Source organism: Diospyros lotus, chromosome 11, assembly GCF_014633365.1.
Source record: "Diospyros lotus cultivar Yz01 chromosome 11, ASM1463336v1, whole genome shotgun sequence".
NCBI lineage: Eukaryota > Viridiplantae > Streptophyta > Magnoliopsida > Ericales > Ebenaceae > Diospyros > Diospyros lotus.
The window spans coordinates 20,122,816-20,141,465 of NC_068348.1; the positions used below are offsets into that span (position 1 = coordinate 20,122,816).

General features: G+C 39.1%; 1 protein-coding gene across 7 annotated transcripts in view; it reads left to right on the top strand.

Annotated features, from left to right (window-relative positions):
* LOC127813058 (uncharacterized) overlaps positions 1 to 18,650 on the top strand; it is a 148,334-nt gene that overhangs the window by 103,765 nt on the left and 25,919 nt on the right. For 5 of the 7 annotated variants that reach the window (XM_052353779.1, XM_052353783.1, XM_052353781.1 and 2 more), the window contains 3 exons: positions 13,335 to 13,385; positions 15,803 to 15,946; positions 16,052 to 16,182. In XM_052353779.1, the coding sequence (XP_052209739.1) occupies positions 13,335 to 13,385; positions 15,803 to 15,946; positions 16,052 to 16,182 (326 nt within the window). Of the gene's footprint in view, positions 1 to 13,334; positions 13,386 to 15,802; positions 15,947 to 16,051; positions 16,183 to 17,126; positions 17,262 to 18,650 lie in introns of those variants that run through there. The other 2 variants (XR_008026057.1, XM_052353784.1) reach the window with 2 other exon arrangements.

The following is an 18,650-nucleotide window of genomic DNA, read 5'->3' on the forward strand; positions in this document are numbered from 1 at the left end:
GCACCAAACTCAAAAGATGTACCGCCTATCACCCACAAACGGATGGGCAAACCGAGGTACTCAACCGAACTTTGGAGACCTACTTAAGATGTTTTGCTTCCTCCAAACCGAAGGCATGGTTCACTTAGTTACCGTGGGCAGAATTATGGTACAATACCTTCTATCACATAGCTGCCAAGTTAACCCCCCTTCAATTGGTGTATGGGAGGGAGCTGCCTCCCTTATTGTGGTTTGAGAAGGGAACTACCCCTGTCTCGATGGTGGAGCAACAAATGATTGAAAGGGATGTGATCCTAGATAAATTGAAGGCACAACTGTTGAGGGCACAGGCAGTGATGAAGAAGAGAGCTGATCGGGAAAGAAGCGAAGTGAAGTTCTAGGTAAGAGACTTAGTTTATTTGAAACTAAGGTCGTATCGACAAAGGTCTTTGGCTGTTCGTGCAAATGAGAAACTAGTTGCCCGTTATTATGGCCCATTTGAGATTGAGGAGGAGGCAGGTCTTGTAGCTTACAAATTGAAACTGCCACCACATTGCCAAATCCACCCTACATTTCATGTATCCGAACTACGGGAGGCTAAGGGTGCAATGAAGGCCACTACGGAGTTGCCCCAACAGCTTAATGAAGACCTGGAAATGGTGGTGGAACCATCAGCAGTGCTAGGAGTGCGATCGGGGGTTGGCAGGAACATGCGAGGAGCAGAAGTGTTGTTTCAATGGAAGGGGCTTCCACCATTGGAAGCCACTTGGGAGCCCTACTCAGTGATCCAGAAGCAATTCCCATTTTTCCACCTTGAGGACAAGGTGAATGTTGGGGGAGGGAGTAATGTTAGGCCCCCGGTTCACTTGACTTATCAAAGAAGGTCTAAGGGGCAGGGGGCAAGGGCAGGGGCAGGGGTGTAAATGGGCTGGCTGGCATAACAACCAGCCATGTGCGTGAGAGGGTAGAGTGGGGAAATCGCTGGGTTGTGTAACAGCCCAACAAATGCATAACAGAATTCGGTTGAGGAAGGTGGGGAATATGTAGAGAGTGGAGAAGGAGGGAGGGATTGATTCGGGTGTTGAGTCTTAGGGAGAGTTAAGGGCCTCTCGAACGCCTAGGATTTCTTCTTGTAATTGGGTTGAGTTGGTGAATTGAATAGAGTTTCTATGGGTTTTTTCTGGTTCCATCAATTTTTTTGATCAATTCATACATTATTTATCGATAAAAAAATATATATATATATATATTTGTGAAACTTAGGAAGAAAATCCTAGCTTTTAATATGCATATACAATATATTAAAGTCATAAACTATACACTTATATATATACAAAATACAACGGGCCATAAGCTACAGGCTTTAACATAAGATTAACCCTAGGTGTACTATATAAATATAACCATATAACTCAGTACTCATCCTCAAACTGGAGCATATATATCATATGCACCAAGTTTGCTACAAATATACACAATTCGAGGACCCCTGAGAGACTTAGTGAAGATATCTACTAACTCGACATTGGAATTGACAAAATCTTTGGTAATACAGCCAAATAAAATCTTTTCTCGAATGAAGTGACAATCTATCTCGATATGTTTGGTCTTCTCATAAAAGTCTGGATTGGAAGCAATATGTAATGCAGCTTGATTGTCGCAAATTAATCTCATTTGTGATATCTCCCCAAACTTGAGCTCTTGAAGCAATTGTTTTAACTAGATAAATTCACATGTTGCCAAGGCCATAGCACGATATTTTGCTTCTGCACTCAACCTAGCAACAACCTCCTACTTCTTACTTTTCCAAGATACTAGGTTTCCTCCAACCAAAACACTATCCTGAAGTAGATCGCCTATCAGAGGGAAAACCTACCCAATCTGTATCAGAATATCCGACTACTTGAGTATGACCTCTGTCTTTATACAATAGTCCTCTACCTGGAGCTCCCTTAATATACCTGAGAATCCAGACTACCTCATCCTAGTGGCTATCGCAAGGAGACTATAAAAACTGACCGACAATACCGACTGAGAAAAAAATGTCTGGGCGAGTGATAATGAGATAATTAAGTTTTCTAACTAGCTTGCGGTATCTCCCAAGATCAGCAAGAGGTTCCCCTGTCTTGGTAAGAGCTTTACATTAGGGTTTATAGGAGAATCTATAGATTTACAATCAAGCATCCCAGTTTCTTCCAGAATGTCACATACTTTCGTTGAGAGATAACAACACCAGAATTGGACTGAGCAACTTCTATGCCAAGAAAATATTTAAGTAACCCCAAGTTCTTAGTCTAAAAATGATGGAAAAAATGTTCCTTCAACTGAACAATACCATCTTGATCATCACCTCTAATAGCAATATCATCCACATAGACAACCAAGTATATACATCTCCCTTGTGATGTGTGTTTATAAAAAATCGAATGATCAAACTCACTACGAGGCATACCAAAGTCTTGAATGATAGCATTGAAGTGACCAAACCAGGCTTGAGAAGACTGTTTCAACCCATATAGTGAGCGACGGAGTTTACAAACCAGCCAGACTCCCCCTGAACAACAAACCCAGGAGGTTGCTCCATGTTAATCTCCTCTTGAAGCTCACCATGTAAGAAGGCATTCTTAATGTCCAGTTGATACAAAGGCCAGTGGCACATAGCTGCTATAGAGAGAAACAAACGCACAGAGGACATCTTAGCAACAAGGGAAAAAGTGTCACCATTGTTAAGACCATAAACCTGAGTATACCCCTTGACAACCAAACGGGTCCTATGGCGATCAACCTGCCCGTCAAGAGACCCACCTTGACAGTGTAGATCCATCGACAGCTGACAAGAGATTTCCTTGGGTGTAAAGGAACCAAATCCTAAGTATCATTGGAATGCAAAGCACTCATCTCATCCACCATTGCTTGTCGCCACCCCGGATCAGAAAATGCCTCACTAACAGTCTTAGGTACTGAAACAGAGGATAAGGAAGACACAAAAGCACAAAAAAGAGATGAGAGACGGTGATAGCTAAGAAAATTATAAATGGGGTGAGGATTGCAAGAAGAACGAGTACCTTTCCGAAGGGCAATAGGAAGCAGATCCTTAGAAGGCAGGATCGCAACAGGTGGAGAGATTGGAGCAGGATGTGAGGCAGCAGGAGTCGTTGAAGTAGTAGGAGACACTAGAGAAGGCACAGGAACAACATCTCCACCGGGAGGAGACTGAGGCTGATGATGTTGATGATAAACCTGCAATGGGGTAGAAGAAGGAATAGGGAGAATAGGAGTAGGACTTGCGGGAAGAGGGATTGCCTCAGAAATGGGTTGACACTCGAAATGAGGCGAAGAGTAGAAAGGAGACGACTCAAAGAAGGTAACATCCGCCGAAAGAAAATAGCAGTTGGTGTCAGGAGAATTAGATCGATAACCCTTCTGAAGGCGAGAGTAACTAAGAAAAATGCACTTGATGGACCGAGCAGAGAATTTATCTTGACTTGGAGACAGGTTATGGACAAAGCAGGTGCAACTAAAGACACGGGGAGGAAGAATATATAATGGTTGATCAGGAAACAAGAGAGAGTGAGAAATCTGGTGCTGAGGAACCGAGGAGCATATCCTATTAATGAGATAGCAAGTAGCGAGGACAACTTCAGCCCAAAAGCGAAAGTGGACAAGATGATGTAGAAGAAGAATGTGAGTAGTTTCAATCAAATGTCTATTTTTACGCTCAGCAACCGCATTCTGCTTTGGTGTATATGCACAAGACGACTGATGCAAAATTGCCTAAGAAGACATAAAGGTAGTAAAGGGAATAGAAAAATAGTCGGGGGTATTGTCACTGCCAATACTTGAATAGAGGTATGAAATTGTGTTTTGATTTCAGCAGAAAAGGATTTAAAAATTCAGAATAACTCAGAACGATTTTTCATTAAATATAACCATGTGCAACGAGAATAATCGTCGATAAATGTTACAAAATATTGAAAACCCAAAACAGACACGACACGACTAGGACCCCAGACATCGGAATGAATTAAAGCAAACGGGGACACAACCCGATTATTGACACGCTATGGAAAAGAAGTGCGAGACTATTTTTCAAGTTGACAAGACTCACAATAAAAAGACGACAAACTAAACAAACTGAGGACCATCTTCTGAAACTTAGCCAAACTAGGATGTCCCAAACAATTGTGAAGAAGAGCAGGAGACTCAATCATCGAGCAAGCAACAGGAGATGTGGGAAGGTTGAGATGATAGAGACCCTGCGACTCACATCCGACCCCGATCATCTGTCCCGTACCGCGATCCTGGATAGTCACAGAATGATCATCAAAGTGATAGAACAATTTAAGGCACACGTAAGTTTACTAATAGAGATAAGATTAAAGGGACAATGACGAAGATAAAGACTAGAATCTAAAGGCAGAAAAGGTAAGGGTTTGGCAATGCCAACAGTTTTAGCAACTGCTTTGGACCCATTGGCTAATGTTACAAAAGGTAAAGAAATATAATTAGTAAAATGAGAGAACAAAGAGGGAATTACTAGAGATATGGTTAGAAGCACCTGAGTCCAAGACCCATGGTCCTAAAGAGGATGACTGAGCAAGACAGGCAGTGGAATCACCAGAGTGGGCGATTGAAGCAACTGTGGATGAGAATTGCTGGGACGTCTGATACTTGAGATACTCATCATAGTCAGCCCCAGTGAGAAGGACAGATTGCGATGGATGACCATCAAAGGACTCAGATCGATAACCATCAACATGAGCAACATTAACACGAGCAGAACGACCATGCAACTTATAACACTATTCCTTAGTATGCCCCCACTTGTGACAGTAGTTACACTTCGGGCGTTTGCCTCGATTACCACGATCTCCTCCCTATTCGCCACTACTCTGAACCTGTGAAGCCATAACTGAGTGATCACTTGCAGAAAAGGGAGGCATTGTAGGAACAGATGAAACCCGAAGAAGACGAGAATACACTTCATCCATGGTAGGTACAATAGGACTAGCAAGAATTTGATCACGAACAGGAGTAAGCTCAGGACCAATGGCAGCAAGAGTACACACCATGAAGAACTTATCCCGCTGAGCTAGATTCTCTACAACAGTCTTACTAGCAAGTAACAAGGAGTTAAATTAAGCTTTAATAGATGCCATCCGACCAAGAAAATCAGGAAGAGTCAGACCCTACTGTCGTAAACTAAGCAAATTAGACACCACTGAATACAAGCGTTGAATGTCATTAATATATAATGCCTTGACCTGAGCCCACAATTCACAACACGTGGTATAGTTAGTATAGATCGAATAAAGAGAAGGATCTATTGACTGCCACAAGAGACTGCACAACAGAGCATTAGCTCTCTGCCACTCAATTTTATCTGTGGTCACATTTTCGGCCTTGGTAGTTAGATGATCCTATAAATCTTGACCCATACACCATAGTTCAACCGCCTTCGACCAAGAGATATAATTGGAACTGCCCATCAACTTCTAAGTAGCAATGGCTAGAGAGGGAGACAGAATACCAGAGAAGGAGCATTGGTACCATCCATGTTGGACAAAAGGGAGCCTTACAAGATCATCAGATTTGAAACAAAAGGGGTTAAATAAGCCAAAAAGAAAGGCTGGATGATCTAACACAGAGAATGAAGCATGGAGGCGCGCTGGAGCGATAGTAGATGGGGGATGCCGGTGACTGACGGAGGCAGATGGCGACGAAAGCACTACGACTGGGATGGATTGAAGGAGGTGAGTCCACTGGTGAAGACAACGCTGCGATCAGAGCACTGGAGAGAGAGAGATCGGAGCAAAAACGACTTTGTGAACAGTGTGAGAGAGGCGGCACGTGGCGGCGGCAACGGCGATGGGCCTTCGAGGGTCGACAAATCGGAGGCTGGCGAACGCAACGGCGGTGGCTGTGTGTGATCGGTGGCCGGACGATGAAGAACTATTGCAGACTAGTAGTACGAGCGGCGAGAATGCAGTGTGTGGCGACGGCGGTTGTACGGCATGCCGCGGCGGTCGATGGCGACGCGACCGATGGGGGTTGTTAGTGATATGGGTGGCAACAACGATTAGGATTTGTATTTTGGCTTTGATACCATGTGAAACTTAGGAAGAAAACCCTAGCTTTTAATATGTATATACAATACATTAAACTCATAGACTATACACCTATATGTATACAAAATACAGCAGGCCATGGGCCACAGGCTCTAACATAAGATTAACCCTAGGTGTACTATATAAATATAACCATATAACTCAACAATATCTATAGAAAATAACTAATGTGCCAACTGTGATCAATTCTTTTAATTATAAATAGATAAATAATACTTCTAAATATATTTGCTAAGTTTAAAATTATACCAAAAGTATATTCATGTTACCTTTAAATTCAAATTGCATCAAACCAAATGCAGTCACGCTTCTTGGGTTGTTTAATATATGCTCTGTTTCAGCTCCTGAGTCCTGACGTTTCGTATTTCTCATCTCAAACTCAAGCCATTTCTTTCCTCTTCCTTTTCTAATTTTGCGTTGTTTCTGACGTATAGCTTACAAATATCTCACCAATTTTGAAAAAGAAAAATATTTGATTAAAGCACATGCAGATGAAGTCTCACAAATCAGACGAGTCGTGCAATTCATGTGATTCACGGTCGATTCTAAGGGATTTTCGATTCATCCTATAGGTTCAAATCGATTTCTATATGAATCGAGTTGAGTCATACAGTTCAAATCGTGAATCATACGACTCTAACAACACATGTAAGGAATCCCATGTTTCTGAAGAAAGGACTTGGAGTTCATGGTCGGTGATCACATGTTTCTGAAGATTTTCACTACTCAAGGTCATAAGCCAATATGGGAGACAATGAAAGATGAGTCCTCACGTTGTTGGCCCTACAAGATTCTAGAGATATTGGCAAGGGTGGCATATAGATTAGAGTTGGCACCTACTGTGTCACACATTCACACATTCATGCATTATTTCATCAGGTTCTTAGCAGACTACCTTGATGGTATAACTGAATATCATTATATAATGGAGCGAAATGCTCAGTTTAGGGATTTGAATATAACTATCTCAGTTAACATATCTTAGTATATGCCTGTATCTGTGTAACTTTGTCATTTAATACAAAATAGAAATCACTGGTAGTCGACCCCATGTAGTTGAACGCTTGAAGGTTTTCCTACTGCATACAACCAATCCCAAGGCCTAGTTGACTATGGATAGGCCTTTTCCTCATTTAACTTTGATAAATGTAGCTCATTAATTGTGACGCAGCGTGTAGCGCGAGTGTGAAGAAAACACACCAAAATAAACCCTTGAAAGAGCAAACTTCAATGGCCGAAGCTTGGCTTTCAAGAAGACGCAAAAACAAGATTGTTTTGCTAAGAAAACCTAAATAGGTTACTGAAATTTGATTAAGAAAAACTTGATTACAAACTCTAGATCCTAGGCATATTTATAGTATTTGGCTAATCCAAATCCATCTAATATTTGGAAAACAAAATCCAACTAGAATCCTAATAGAAATAAATCTTAATCCAACATGAAGTAGAATCCTAAATCAAGTAGAAATATGAAATTGAATCCTAAATCAAGTAGAATTCTAAAAACTTAAGAAGTATTAAAATATTGTTCCGGCGTGGTCGAGAGTCAGCTTTGGGCCGGGTCTTGATTGGTGACCGCATCATTCACCTCCACTTGAGAAGAATTCGTCCTCGAATTATGATCTGGGTATGACAACTCAACGTCCGGCAAATACAAAGAAAGATCAGTAACATTGAATGTTTTGGAAATACCCATATGATTTGGCAAATCCACAACATAAGCATTATCATTGATCTTCTTTGTAATCTTGTAAGGACCATACTTCTTTGGCTTGAGCTTGTTCTGTTGTCCTGTAGGAATCCGTTCCTTTTTCAAGAATATCATGACTTCATCTCCAACCGCAAATACCTTGTGCTTCCTATGCTTGTCAGCTGCTGCCTTGTACTTCTTATTCGCCTCGTGCAACTTTTGCCTGACATCTTCCTGAACTGCTTGAACGTGTTCGGCTAAGTCACTGGCTGCAACACTGAAACCTGGTACCTTTGGCAATTTTACCAAATCCAATGCATGATTAGGAACTTTCATGTATACGATAGAGAATGGTGATCTTCCTGTTGAGCTATGTACGGCGTTGTTGTAGGCAAATTCTGCTTGAGCTATGACTAGGTCCCATTGTCTTGGCTTGTCTTTGCAAACACTGCGAATCAGATTTCCTAAGGTACGATTCACCACCTCTGTTTGTCCATCAGTCTGGGGATGTGCTGTGCTACTGAAATTCAAAGATGAATCGAACATTCTCCACAAGGTAATCCAGAAGTGACTCAAAAACCTTGTATCACGATCCGAAGTAATAGTTTTAGGGACTCCATGTAGTCTAACAATCTCCTTGAAAAACAGTTTGGCTGTAGCTACTGCATCTGCCGTCTTCTTGCATGGGAGAAAGTGCGCCATCTTGGAAAACCTGTCAACCACTACAAAAACAGAATCCATACCTCGTTGGGTTCGCGATAGACCCAACACGAAGTCCATAGACAAATCTTCCCAAATAGCATTGGGAACAGGCAATGGCATGTAAAGACCGGCGTTAGAAGAGTGCCCCTTAGCTGTTTGACATATATAACACCTCGCCACAATAATAGAAACATCTCTCCTTGCTCTTGGCCAATAATACCTTCCCATAACAGCTTCAATAGTCTTGTCTCTGCCAAGATGCCCTGCTAAGCCACCACCATGCAAATCCCGAATAATTTTCTCACGAAGAGATGTGCAAGGGATGCACAACTGATTTCCCTTCATGAGAAACCCATCATGCACATAAAAATCTCCTGATGGTTGCTGAGACATGCATTGTTCCCACACATGTTTGAAATCCTCGTCTGTCGCATATAATTCTTTCAAGCACTCAAACCCAACAATCTCAACACTAAGGGTCTTGATCAAATCCACACGCCTACTCAAAGCATCTGCCACTCGATTATGTTGTCCCGACTTATGTACAATTTTATATGGAAATTTATCAATAAAAGCAGACCATCTAGCATGCATATCACTCCTCAATTGCCTTTGGCTACTCAAGTACTTAAGAGCTTGGTGATCCGTGTAAAGAACAAATTCTTTGGCAATCAAGTAATGTTCCCATATCTTAAGAGCCCTCACTACTGCATAAAACTCCTTATCATAAGTAGACCACTTTCTTCTGGCTTCACACAACTTCTCACTGAAAAATGCAATTGGTCTCTTCTCTTGGGACAACACAGCACCTATACCCACTCCACTCGCATCACACTCAACCTCAAACAATTTGTCAAAGCTTGGCAAAGCTAAGACAGGAGCGGTACATAATTTATCTTTTATCAAGGTGAAACTTTGCTCTTGTTCTTCACCCCAATGGAACTTTCCTTTCTTTAAACACTCAGTAATTGGAGCCACAATACTACTAAAGTGTTTGATAAACCGCCTATAGAAAGTTGCTAACCCATGGAAACTTCGCACATCACTGACATTTTTAGGAGTTGGCCACTCTCTAATAGCTCGCACTTTTTCCTCATCTACCTTTACGCCCTCTTTACTTATAACAAAGCCCAAGAACAACAAGCTCTCACTCATAAAAGTACACTTCTTCAAATTAGCATAAAGTTTGTTTTCCCTCAACACACTCAACACCTCTCGAATATGCCCCTCATGCTCATTAATAGACTTACTGTATATCAAAATATCATCAAAATACACCACAACGAATTTACCAATGAAAGGGCGTAATACTTGGTTCATTAGTCTCATGAAAGTGCTTGGTGCATTGGTTAGTCCAAAGGGCATGACTAACCACTCAAACAACCCATCTCTTGTCTTGAAAGCTGTCTTCCACTCATCTCCAGGTCGAATTCTAATTTGATGATAACCACTTCTAAGGTCAATTTTGGAAAAAATCACAGCCCCATCAAGTTGATCAAGCATGTCGTCGAGCCTAGGTATTGGAAATTTGTACCCAATAGTAATTTTGTTGATGGCTCTACTGTCAACACACATCCTCCAACTCCCATCTTTCTTTGGTGTCAATAATGCTGGCACTGCACATGGACTCATGCTAGTCTGAATGTGCCCTTTTCTCAACAATTCCTCTACCTGCTCACGCAAAATCTCATTCTCCCTAGGACTCATCCTGTAGTGTGGTACGTTAGGCAAGCTAGCACCAGGAACCAAGTCAATGTGGTGTTGAATATCTCTCATAGGAGGTAGCTCATTAGGCAACTCCTCAGGAACCACATCATGAAATTCCTCCAACAATCCCTGCACCTCCACTGGAATTTGATTTACCTTCAGTAGCTCACTCACACTCTCTCCCTTGATAACCAATAAGTGAACCTCTCGAGTATCCTTACACTCCCTCACAAACTCTGTGTGTTTATGTGTAATGGTAAGAAAATTTCGCCCCTCCACTTTAGAAGCTTTGGTTTGATTCTTTTCCACTATGGGTAACAAAGTATAACGCACACCTTCTTTCTCAAGCTGATATGTGTTCTTCCTACCCGAGTGCTTAGCATCCACATCAAATTGCCAAGGCCTCCCAAATAAAATATGGCAAGCATCCATATCAACAATATCACAATAGACTTCGTCGGAGTACTTACCGATAGAGAAAGGCACCCTGCAACGTTCATTCACATGTATGCCACCAACTTCTTTGATCCATCCAATCATGTAAGGGCTTGGATGTTTTTCAGGAGTTAACTGCATCTTTGCCACCACGTCTCTTCCTATGATGTTCTCCTGACTTCCACTATCAATAATCAACTCAAAGATTTTTCCTTTCACCGTACACCTCGTGCGAAAAAGTTTATGCCGTTGAGTAGTATCTTCATTCTTTTGAGATAGCATTAACTTCCTCACTACACAGGTATATTGCCCATGTCCATAATCTTCTTCATCATCCTCCCCATCAGGCCCGCAATATACTTCCTCTTCAGCAACATCTTCCTCTTCCTTTTCAACAATGTTAACTGTTTTCCTCCTTGGACAATCACTAGATCGATGCCCAACCTCATTGCACTTGAAACATTTTAAAAGAATAGGCTTTGCATAAGGATTAGGGGATTTTGGAAGATTAGAAGTAGTACCTCGAATGTTTCCCCCCGTTGTAGCCTTATTAGGGTTGACTGTATGGGGTGGATTGGAGGGTTGCGCTCCTTGAACCGACTTGCCTTTATCAAAAGCTGGTTGTTTATTTTCATTCCCATTATACCGACGATAGGTGTCATTACGAGATCTCTCACTCAACATTAACTCAGCTTTTAAAGCTAAGTTCCTTGCTTCTTGCACACTTAGAACCATCTGAACTCCAATTTTATCACGAATAGCAGGCTTCAATCCATTCAAGTAACGAGCTGCTTGTTGATTGTCACTTTCTGACAATTGGTTTCTCTCCGCTAATCGTAAAAACTCAGAGGTATATTCATTCACACTCTTCATTCCCTGTGCACATCTTTGATAAGCTTCAAACATATATTGTTCATAGTCAGGGGGCAAAAACCTACCTCTTAACAGTTGCTTCATTCGTCTCCATGTCTGAACTGGCTGTCGGCCTTCCCTCAATCTCGTTTCTCTTAATCGCTCCCACCAAACAGATGCACCGCCCTTCAACCTGTAAGCCACTAACTTTACTTGTCGTTCATCTGGGATCTCCATGTATTCGAAAAAACGGTCAACCTCAGTGATCCAATCCAGGAACCCCTCAATATCAAGATCTCCACTAAAGGTGGGAATATCAACTTTTAGTTTATACTCATCGTTGCTCCAGTGGTTATGCTGATGCGCATTCCTCCTAACCCCTCTACCACCAGGGTTAGCTATTGCTCGACCAAAATCATCCTCTTCATCGCTATCTTCAATCACTGGTCTTCTAGGATTAACAAGGACATGATTAATAGGTGGTCTTCCCGCTCCGGCTTGATTCACCCCATTATTCAGGTTCCTGTCATCATCAACTCGTAGTAAGGTGCCCAATTGGTTGCTATGTTGCTCCAATCGCTGCTGGATAGTACGAGTTACTTCCCGCTGTTCTTCAATTGCTCTCCAAACTGCGGACAACCCCTGATCACCGTCACGAGGCTGGTTGCTACCGTTACCTTCAAGATTGGCCATCTGATTGGTTGATTAACCGCTCTGATACCACCTGACGCAGCGTGTAGCGCGAGTGTGAAGAAAACACACCAAAATAAACCCTTGAAAGAGCAAACTTCAATGGCCGAAGCTTGGCTTTCAAGAAGACGCAAAAAGAAGACTGTTTTGCTAAGAAAACCTAAATAGGTTACTGAAATTTGATTAAGAAAAACTTGATTACAAACTCTAGATCCTAGGCATATTTATAGTATTTGGCTAATCCAAATCCATCTAATATTTGGAAAACAAAATCCAACTAGAATCCTAATAGAAATAAATCTTAATCCAACATGAAGTAGAATCCTAAATCAAGTAGAAATATGAAATTGAATCCTAAATCAAGTAGAATTCTAAAAACTTAAGAAGTATTAAAATATTGTTCCGGCGTGGTCGAGAGTCAGCTTTGGGCCGGGTCTTGATTGGTGACCGCATCAAATTGACTTGTCCCTATCGTGTTGCTTCCTAATTTCTTTGAACATTACCATGTCAACTGTTGGGGTCATGTACATACCTGTGCTAAAGGTTTTAAGTGCTTTTTCATTATAACCACAAGCATGGAATTGGTGTACTTTTTTTTTTTTTTTTTGATCAAATGTAAATATATATATATAAAGATCAAAATGTACAGTATACACCAGGCATACCTGGGACGATAGAGGCAACAAAACTAAAGCCCCTAAAGAAGAGTATCATACTGGATCAAAACATGGGGATACAAAGAAAACATAGCTTTGTATACAAAGGTTTTAATCCTATATGAAATACTCTCACTACAAGGTTTTAAATTATCAAAAATGCTCCGAGTTCTAGCAACCCAAATGTGGTAGACCATGGCTGCCAAAGCCATCCTTTTAACACGACTCTGCCAAGAAGACCCTCTGGCTTGCCTCTGAATACACTTTAACGCCCTTGACAGTGTTGGCATTGTGCGGGAAAGGCCTAGCCAAGCCCTGATCGAGCTCTAAATGTTCAAATTAACATGGCATTGAAAGAAAAGATGTCTTAAAGACTCTTCATGCTGTTTGGTGCTTATGATTATTCTTCTATGGCTTATTGAACACTTTTTTAACATTATTTACCTTTGTTGTTGAAGGCCTTGTTAATTAATCTTTATCATGTTTGCATTACAGGTTCGGGAGCAGTTGGTTCCTATCTTCCGAGATTATGATATGAGGCCTCAAGTATATTGTTATTAAACTCATCTTATATTTGTTGAAATTTCTTTTGAATTATGCTCTCAATTATGTATGCTCTTTTTGCTTCTAATTTGTTTCTGTCCTTATTTTCTGTTTTTTTATTCTTCTTTGCAAACTGACTCTGGCTAATTCAGTATACAAGTTAACCTTCTATAGGAGTGGGTGCACATTGTCATAGGACTGAAGTGGGCTTATGGTCCATAAAAGTTTTACCATCCTTTCCTTAGTCAACATTTGCATGCATGATTTAGTTTGGCAGGTCCCATGCCTATAAACACTCTATTTACCACCTCCTTTTTTCTTAAAATTTTTCCTGTACTCCTAGCAGAGAAAAATCTTGTGAGAGTATAGAACAGCCTAGGTGTTATGATTTGGTGAACCTCACTTTTATAAGAATCCTATTTTCCACACCTTTCTTTCTTGGTATAAATTTATCCCATTACCTTTGAAAAAAAATGAATGACAATAAATAAAAATAGAAATAGAATAACACAAGTAAATCTTGAATACAAGTTCACGTTGCCTTGCATTACTGGTGTTTCCAGATCTCTCTCTTTTTTTTTTTTTCTTCTATATGTGAGGTTGATATTGCCTATCAATTAAGCTTGCAAGATCATTGAACCTAAAAGGAAGTAAGTCAAGGTAGTTGTAGTAAGCAGAGTTAGAATGATTAAACTAGTATCTAAGCACAATAGCTTTATAATTAAGAAGCTGACTAGGCTACTAGCAAGTGCTTTGCTTATGCTCTCCTGTAGCACTTTGGACATTAGCAGGTTTGACACCACAAATCTTAAGCTAAACTGACTTGGAATATAGCTTTTTAGCATATCTGAAGTGTTTTATATGATTACCATACAGTTGATAGGGTGAAGAAATGAAGTTAATAAGGGTTGACAGTGCCAGAAGTAAACCTCGATTTCTCTGATATTTAATTTGTTCCACCTGGTGTGTAGATAATGTAATCTTTCTTGAAACACTGGGTTGGCCAATTTGTCAATCCTAATTTTTAGATGATGATCTGTGGTAGAACGAGCTGAAGGATAAGGAAAATAGGATTAGGAAGGGCACATGCATAATGTTTTGCCTCTCATTCACATGGAAAGGAAAGAAAAAGAGTGTAAGAGGGAAGGATGAGCTTATTCCTTAAATATTCCTGAATTTTATTTTCTTCTATGGTTATTTAGTTTTTGAAAAGAGGCACACGAGGAGAAAAGTAGAGAGGACCGAAGCAAAGGGGATGGGCAGTGGAAGCTCATTCGTAAAATATTCTTGAATTGTACTTTCTGATATGGTTATTTAGTCTTACTAAACAGGCATCCAAAGAAACAGAGAGAGAAAAAGAGAGAGATAGAGAGAGAGCAAACTTATTCCCAATATTTTCTTGAGTTTTATTATCTTTGATAGTCATACTATTCGTACCGCAGGTTAGACCTATTTATACCTGCCTTGGTTTCACCCTGTCTCTTTGCAGTAACAATGATGTATTTGTGAGTCCTACATTGACATTCTACCGCCTTGCTGGAATTTGTTTTTAAAAATAATCTCTACTAAAATTGTTTCAGTTAGCACATTTTATTTTCTTTAATCTAATCTTTCTAGAATTCCACAGGATTTCATGATATCATAATTAAATTTGTCCCCTGGAAGATTCAAAATTATGATTATACTATTCTTTTGTGTTAGCAGTTACTGTATATCTTTTGCATGTTATTTGTTCATTTTCTAGGAGTTCTAATTATTCCGAATGTGGAAATCTATGTTTTACAGAATTTCCTCGACATTTTTAGTATCTCTCATCTTTTATTTGCTTTCTAAAAAGTTATTAGTTTTTAAGAAAGAATAATATATTTATTTATTTACAAAATAACTGGCCAGCTAAAATTCGTGTGGCTGACCCCACAGAGTGGGATTAAGGCTTTATTTGTTGTTTTTTAGGAAAGTATATAGTCACTTTTTGCATGAACTGGCTTAGCTACTTGGTACGGTAATCTTGTGTGTTGAATATGGTTGTAAAATTCTATATAAGATACTAAATGTTTTAATTATCAAAATTAATCATTCTTCGGGATATGGTTTATGTCCTAAGTTTACTACTTCATTTATTTGTTTGTTCTTTTAAAGGGAATTGAGAGGGTACTCTTATCATAATAGCAGCATGAATTTGTTTACTTCATACAAAACCATTTATATGTGAAATGTTCTTCTCAGCATAATTTCCAGATTAAATCCATGAACATTTATGTTCAAATGATATGTGTAACCATTTTTTTCTGTCAATATGAGATTATTTTATATGCCAAAATATACTTCTAAATGAGTCATATAAACATTTGAGTTTTGGTTATAAATTTGGATAATGTCATAACGATTTCTGTTTTAGTAATTTTGTTAATTGATTACAGGCACTCTCTTCCTATGTGTTCATAGGAGCTAATGTGATCCTTCATGCACCAGCAACAGTTCAATCTACTTATTTGGAAGAACTACTTCCTTCAATAATTCCTTTGTTAACATCACATCACCACAGTCTACGAGGTTTTTCCCAGGTGTTCTCTTTTGGCCTGATGACTCTTGTTGTTTGTTCCTTACCTCTCACAGGAATACAAACACAACAGTAGACACATGTGACATGTTTGTGCTTCCCTTTGCAGTTATTAGTTTACCAAGTTCTTTGCAAATTGTTGCCTCCCATGGATAGTGGTGCTTATGAAACCATGCCTTTAGAGCAAAGGTGCTTTGAGGATTTGAAAGCATACTTGGAAAAGAACTCTGATTGTGCTCGGTATGATATTTATGTTAGTGTTTTTGTGAAATTGGTTCCTTCTGAGTGTTTTTTTTTTTTTACTTCTCAATATGTGTGTCAGCATCTATGCCTATAACTTCTATGTTGGATTATAAAATTTTGGTTATGTGTTTGTATATGTGATAATGCACTAATTTGTAAGCCATTACCACAAATATACTTGTTTTGATGAATGCTCTGCTTAGGATCCAGACATTCTATTTATTTTGGTATTTTACAATAACATATGTGGAGATCTTTAATCTGGATACAGGTTATGTATATGGAAGTTGCATACGGCAAGCATACATGCAAGCAGTTAGTGATAAGCAGCTTTGTGGAATATTCTAAAATCAAATGATGTTATCGTTTGGAATGGTACTTGAAATTCAAAGAAACTAATTAAGGAAAATGAGTTTTTTTATTTCTTATCCATTTGAAGTTTTGAACATTTCCTACAGAATGAAATGTCTTTTACTTAATATATCATTACAAATTAGAGGATCCAAGTGAAAATTAATAAAGAAACAGAGAAAGAAAGAAAACTGAGAGGAGGAAGATGTATTCTCGAAAATGAAGCCTCAACAGCTGGCAGTAACAGACATCCTGCAAGTTGCAGCAATCAGTTTCTCATAAAACAAACTAGCGCAACTGAAAACTAAAACTAACTGCACCAGCTGTTCTCCTTTCTTTCTCCTTCTCTTAGTCATACACAATGATAATAAGGAGAATTATTCTTAACATTCCCCCTCGAGGACACCCACTTCAATTTTGCTCTGCTTGCATTGAATCTCAACATCCTCAGCTCATCATTTTCTCTTCAAAATAAACTGAGGTGAAACCTTTGAGCACAATTTTTTACAAAGAGATAAAAACCTATCTCTAGGTAACCCTTTGGTAAAAATATCAGCAGTCTAAACCTATCACAATTTTTTTAAACACAGATTCTTGCTACCGTTAGGGCTTTTGACCTAATTCCTTTCATCACAAAGTCAGTTAAAGCTCCTATGAAATATGTTCCAGATCCAGATTCAACCAGAAGATCAGAAGGTGAATGAAGAATATCTTGCTTAGCCCAGGTCAGATCAATTACTTTTAGGTTGGCTTTTCTTAACAATTGACAAAGAAATTCTTACTCAGATTGTTCATTGTGGATCCTCCTCTGAATTGTGATATGTTCTTGAAAAACTCTACTAACAGCAAACAACAGTCTAAGTCTTTTTGATTAAAGCAACAACTTAGGTCTACTAAGAAAGGTTCTATGACAGTAAATTAATATATTTTGAAGACCATAGGCCATACTCGGGTACCATGAAAATTAATAAAGAAACAAGGAAAGAAAGAAAACTAAGAGGAGGAGGAAGATGTGTTCTCAAAAATAAAGCCTCAAAGATTACAACCAGCTTTGTTGAGTTTATATACTACTCACACAAAAGCTCTTAACAAATTAACCGTTCTTGACAGCTGGCAGTAACTAACTTGCTGCAACTCTAAAACTAACTACACCAGCTGTTCTCCTTTCTTTCTCCACCTCTTAGTTGTACACGATGATAATAAGGAGAATTATTCTCAACACCAATACTTGGCAATCAAATTCTGTTTTCATTGTCTGTACCTCTGGATATTGTTGTGCCTGTGCTAATACTTTCTGGAATTTGTTCCAGGGTACAGCTGCCATGACTGTCTGACCAGAGAATGCTATGTCCTCATACTTTTGTCAGATCAGGAGCATTGCAATCATGATTCTTTCTTTATTTTATATATCTGCTCTAACATATTGTTTTGGTGCCCTTCATATTTTTCTTCTTTTGTTATGTTTAGCTATCTCAACATAGAATCCTCCTCTGAAAGTCTTACCTAATTTCTGTGTATCAGCTTCTCAACTTAAGGTTAAAAATTCTCATTTAGATATCTCATATTTGATGGCCATCATGGAATCTTTTCAATCAACTTGTTTTGGACTTGTGTAGGCAGTGGTAAAAAGAGGGTCTCCCCTAAAGTGTTTAGGGACATTAATGTGGAATAAGAGGGTACGAGTAACATTTAGAATGTGTCTATTTTTCCTTTCAACTATCCCATTCCATTGGGGTGTATCAAAGCACAAGAGGACTCATGGACAATTCCCTTTTTTTTTTTTTTTTTTGAGAAAATTTGCAAGATTTTGATTAAAATATTCTCTTCCATTATCAGATAGAATATTCTTGATTGATATCCCAAATTGAGTAGTTATCATTTTATGAGAATTATAAAAGGTCGAACTAACCTTGATTTTTCTTTCATAAGATACAACCACATAGTTCAAGTACAATCATCAATAAATGGCACAAACTATCTAGCCCTAAGACTTGCAATTTTTGATGGTCCTAACACAACACTACGAATTAAAAAGAAAGGTTTAGAAGCTCTTTTATTATTCTTTTCTTTTTTCTATAACTTGCTTTTTTATTATTCAAAGGAAAGGAAACAGG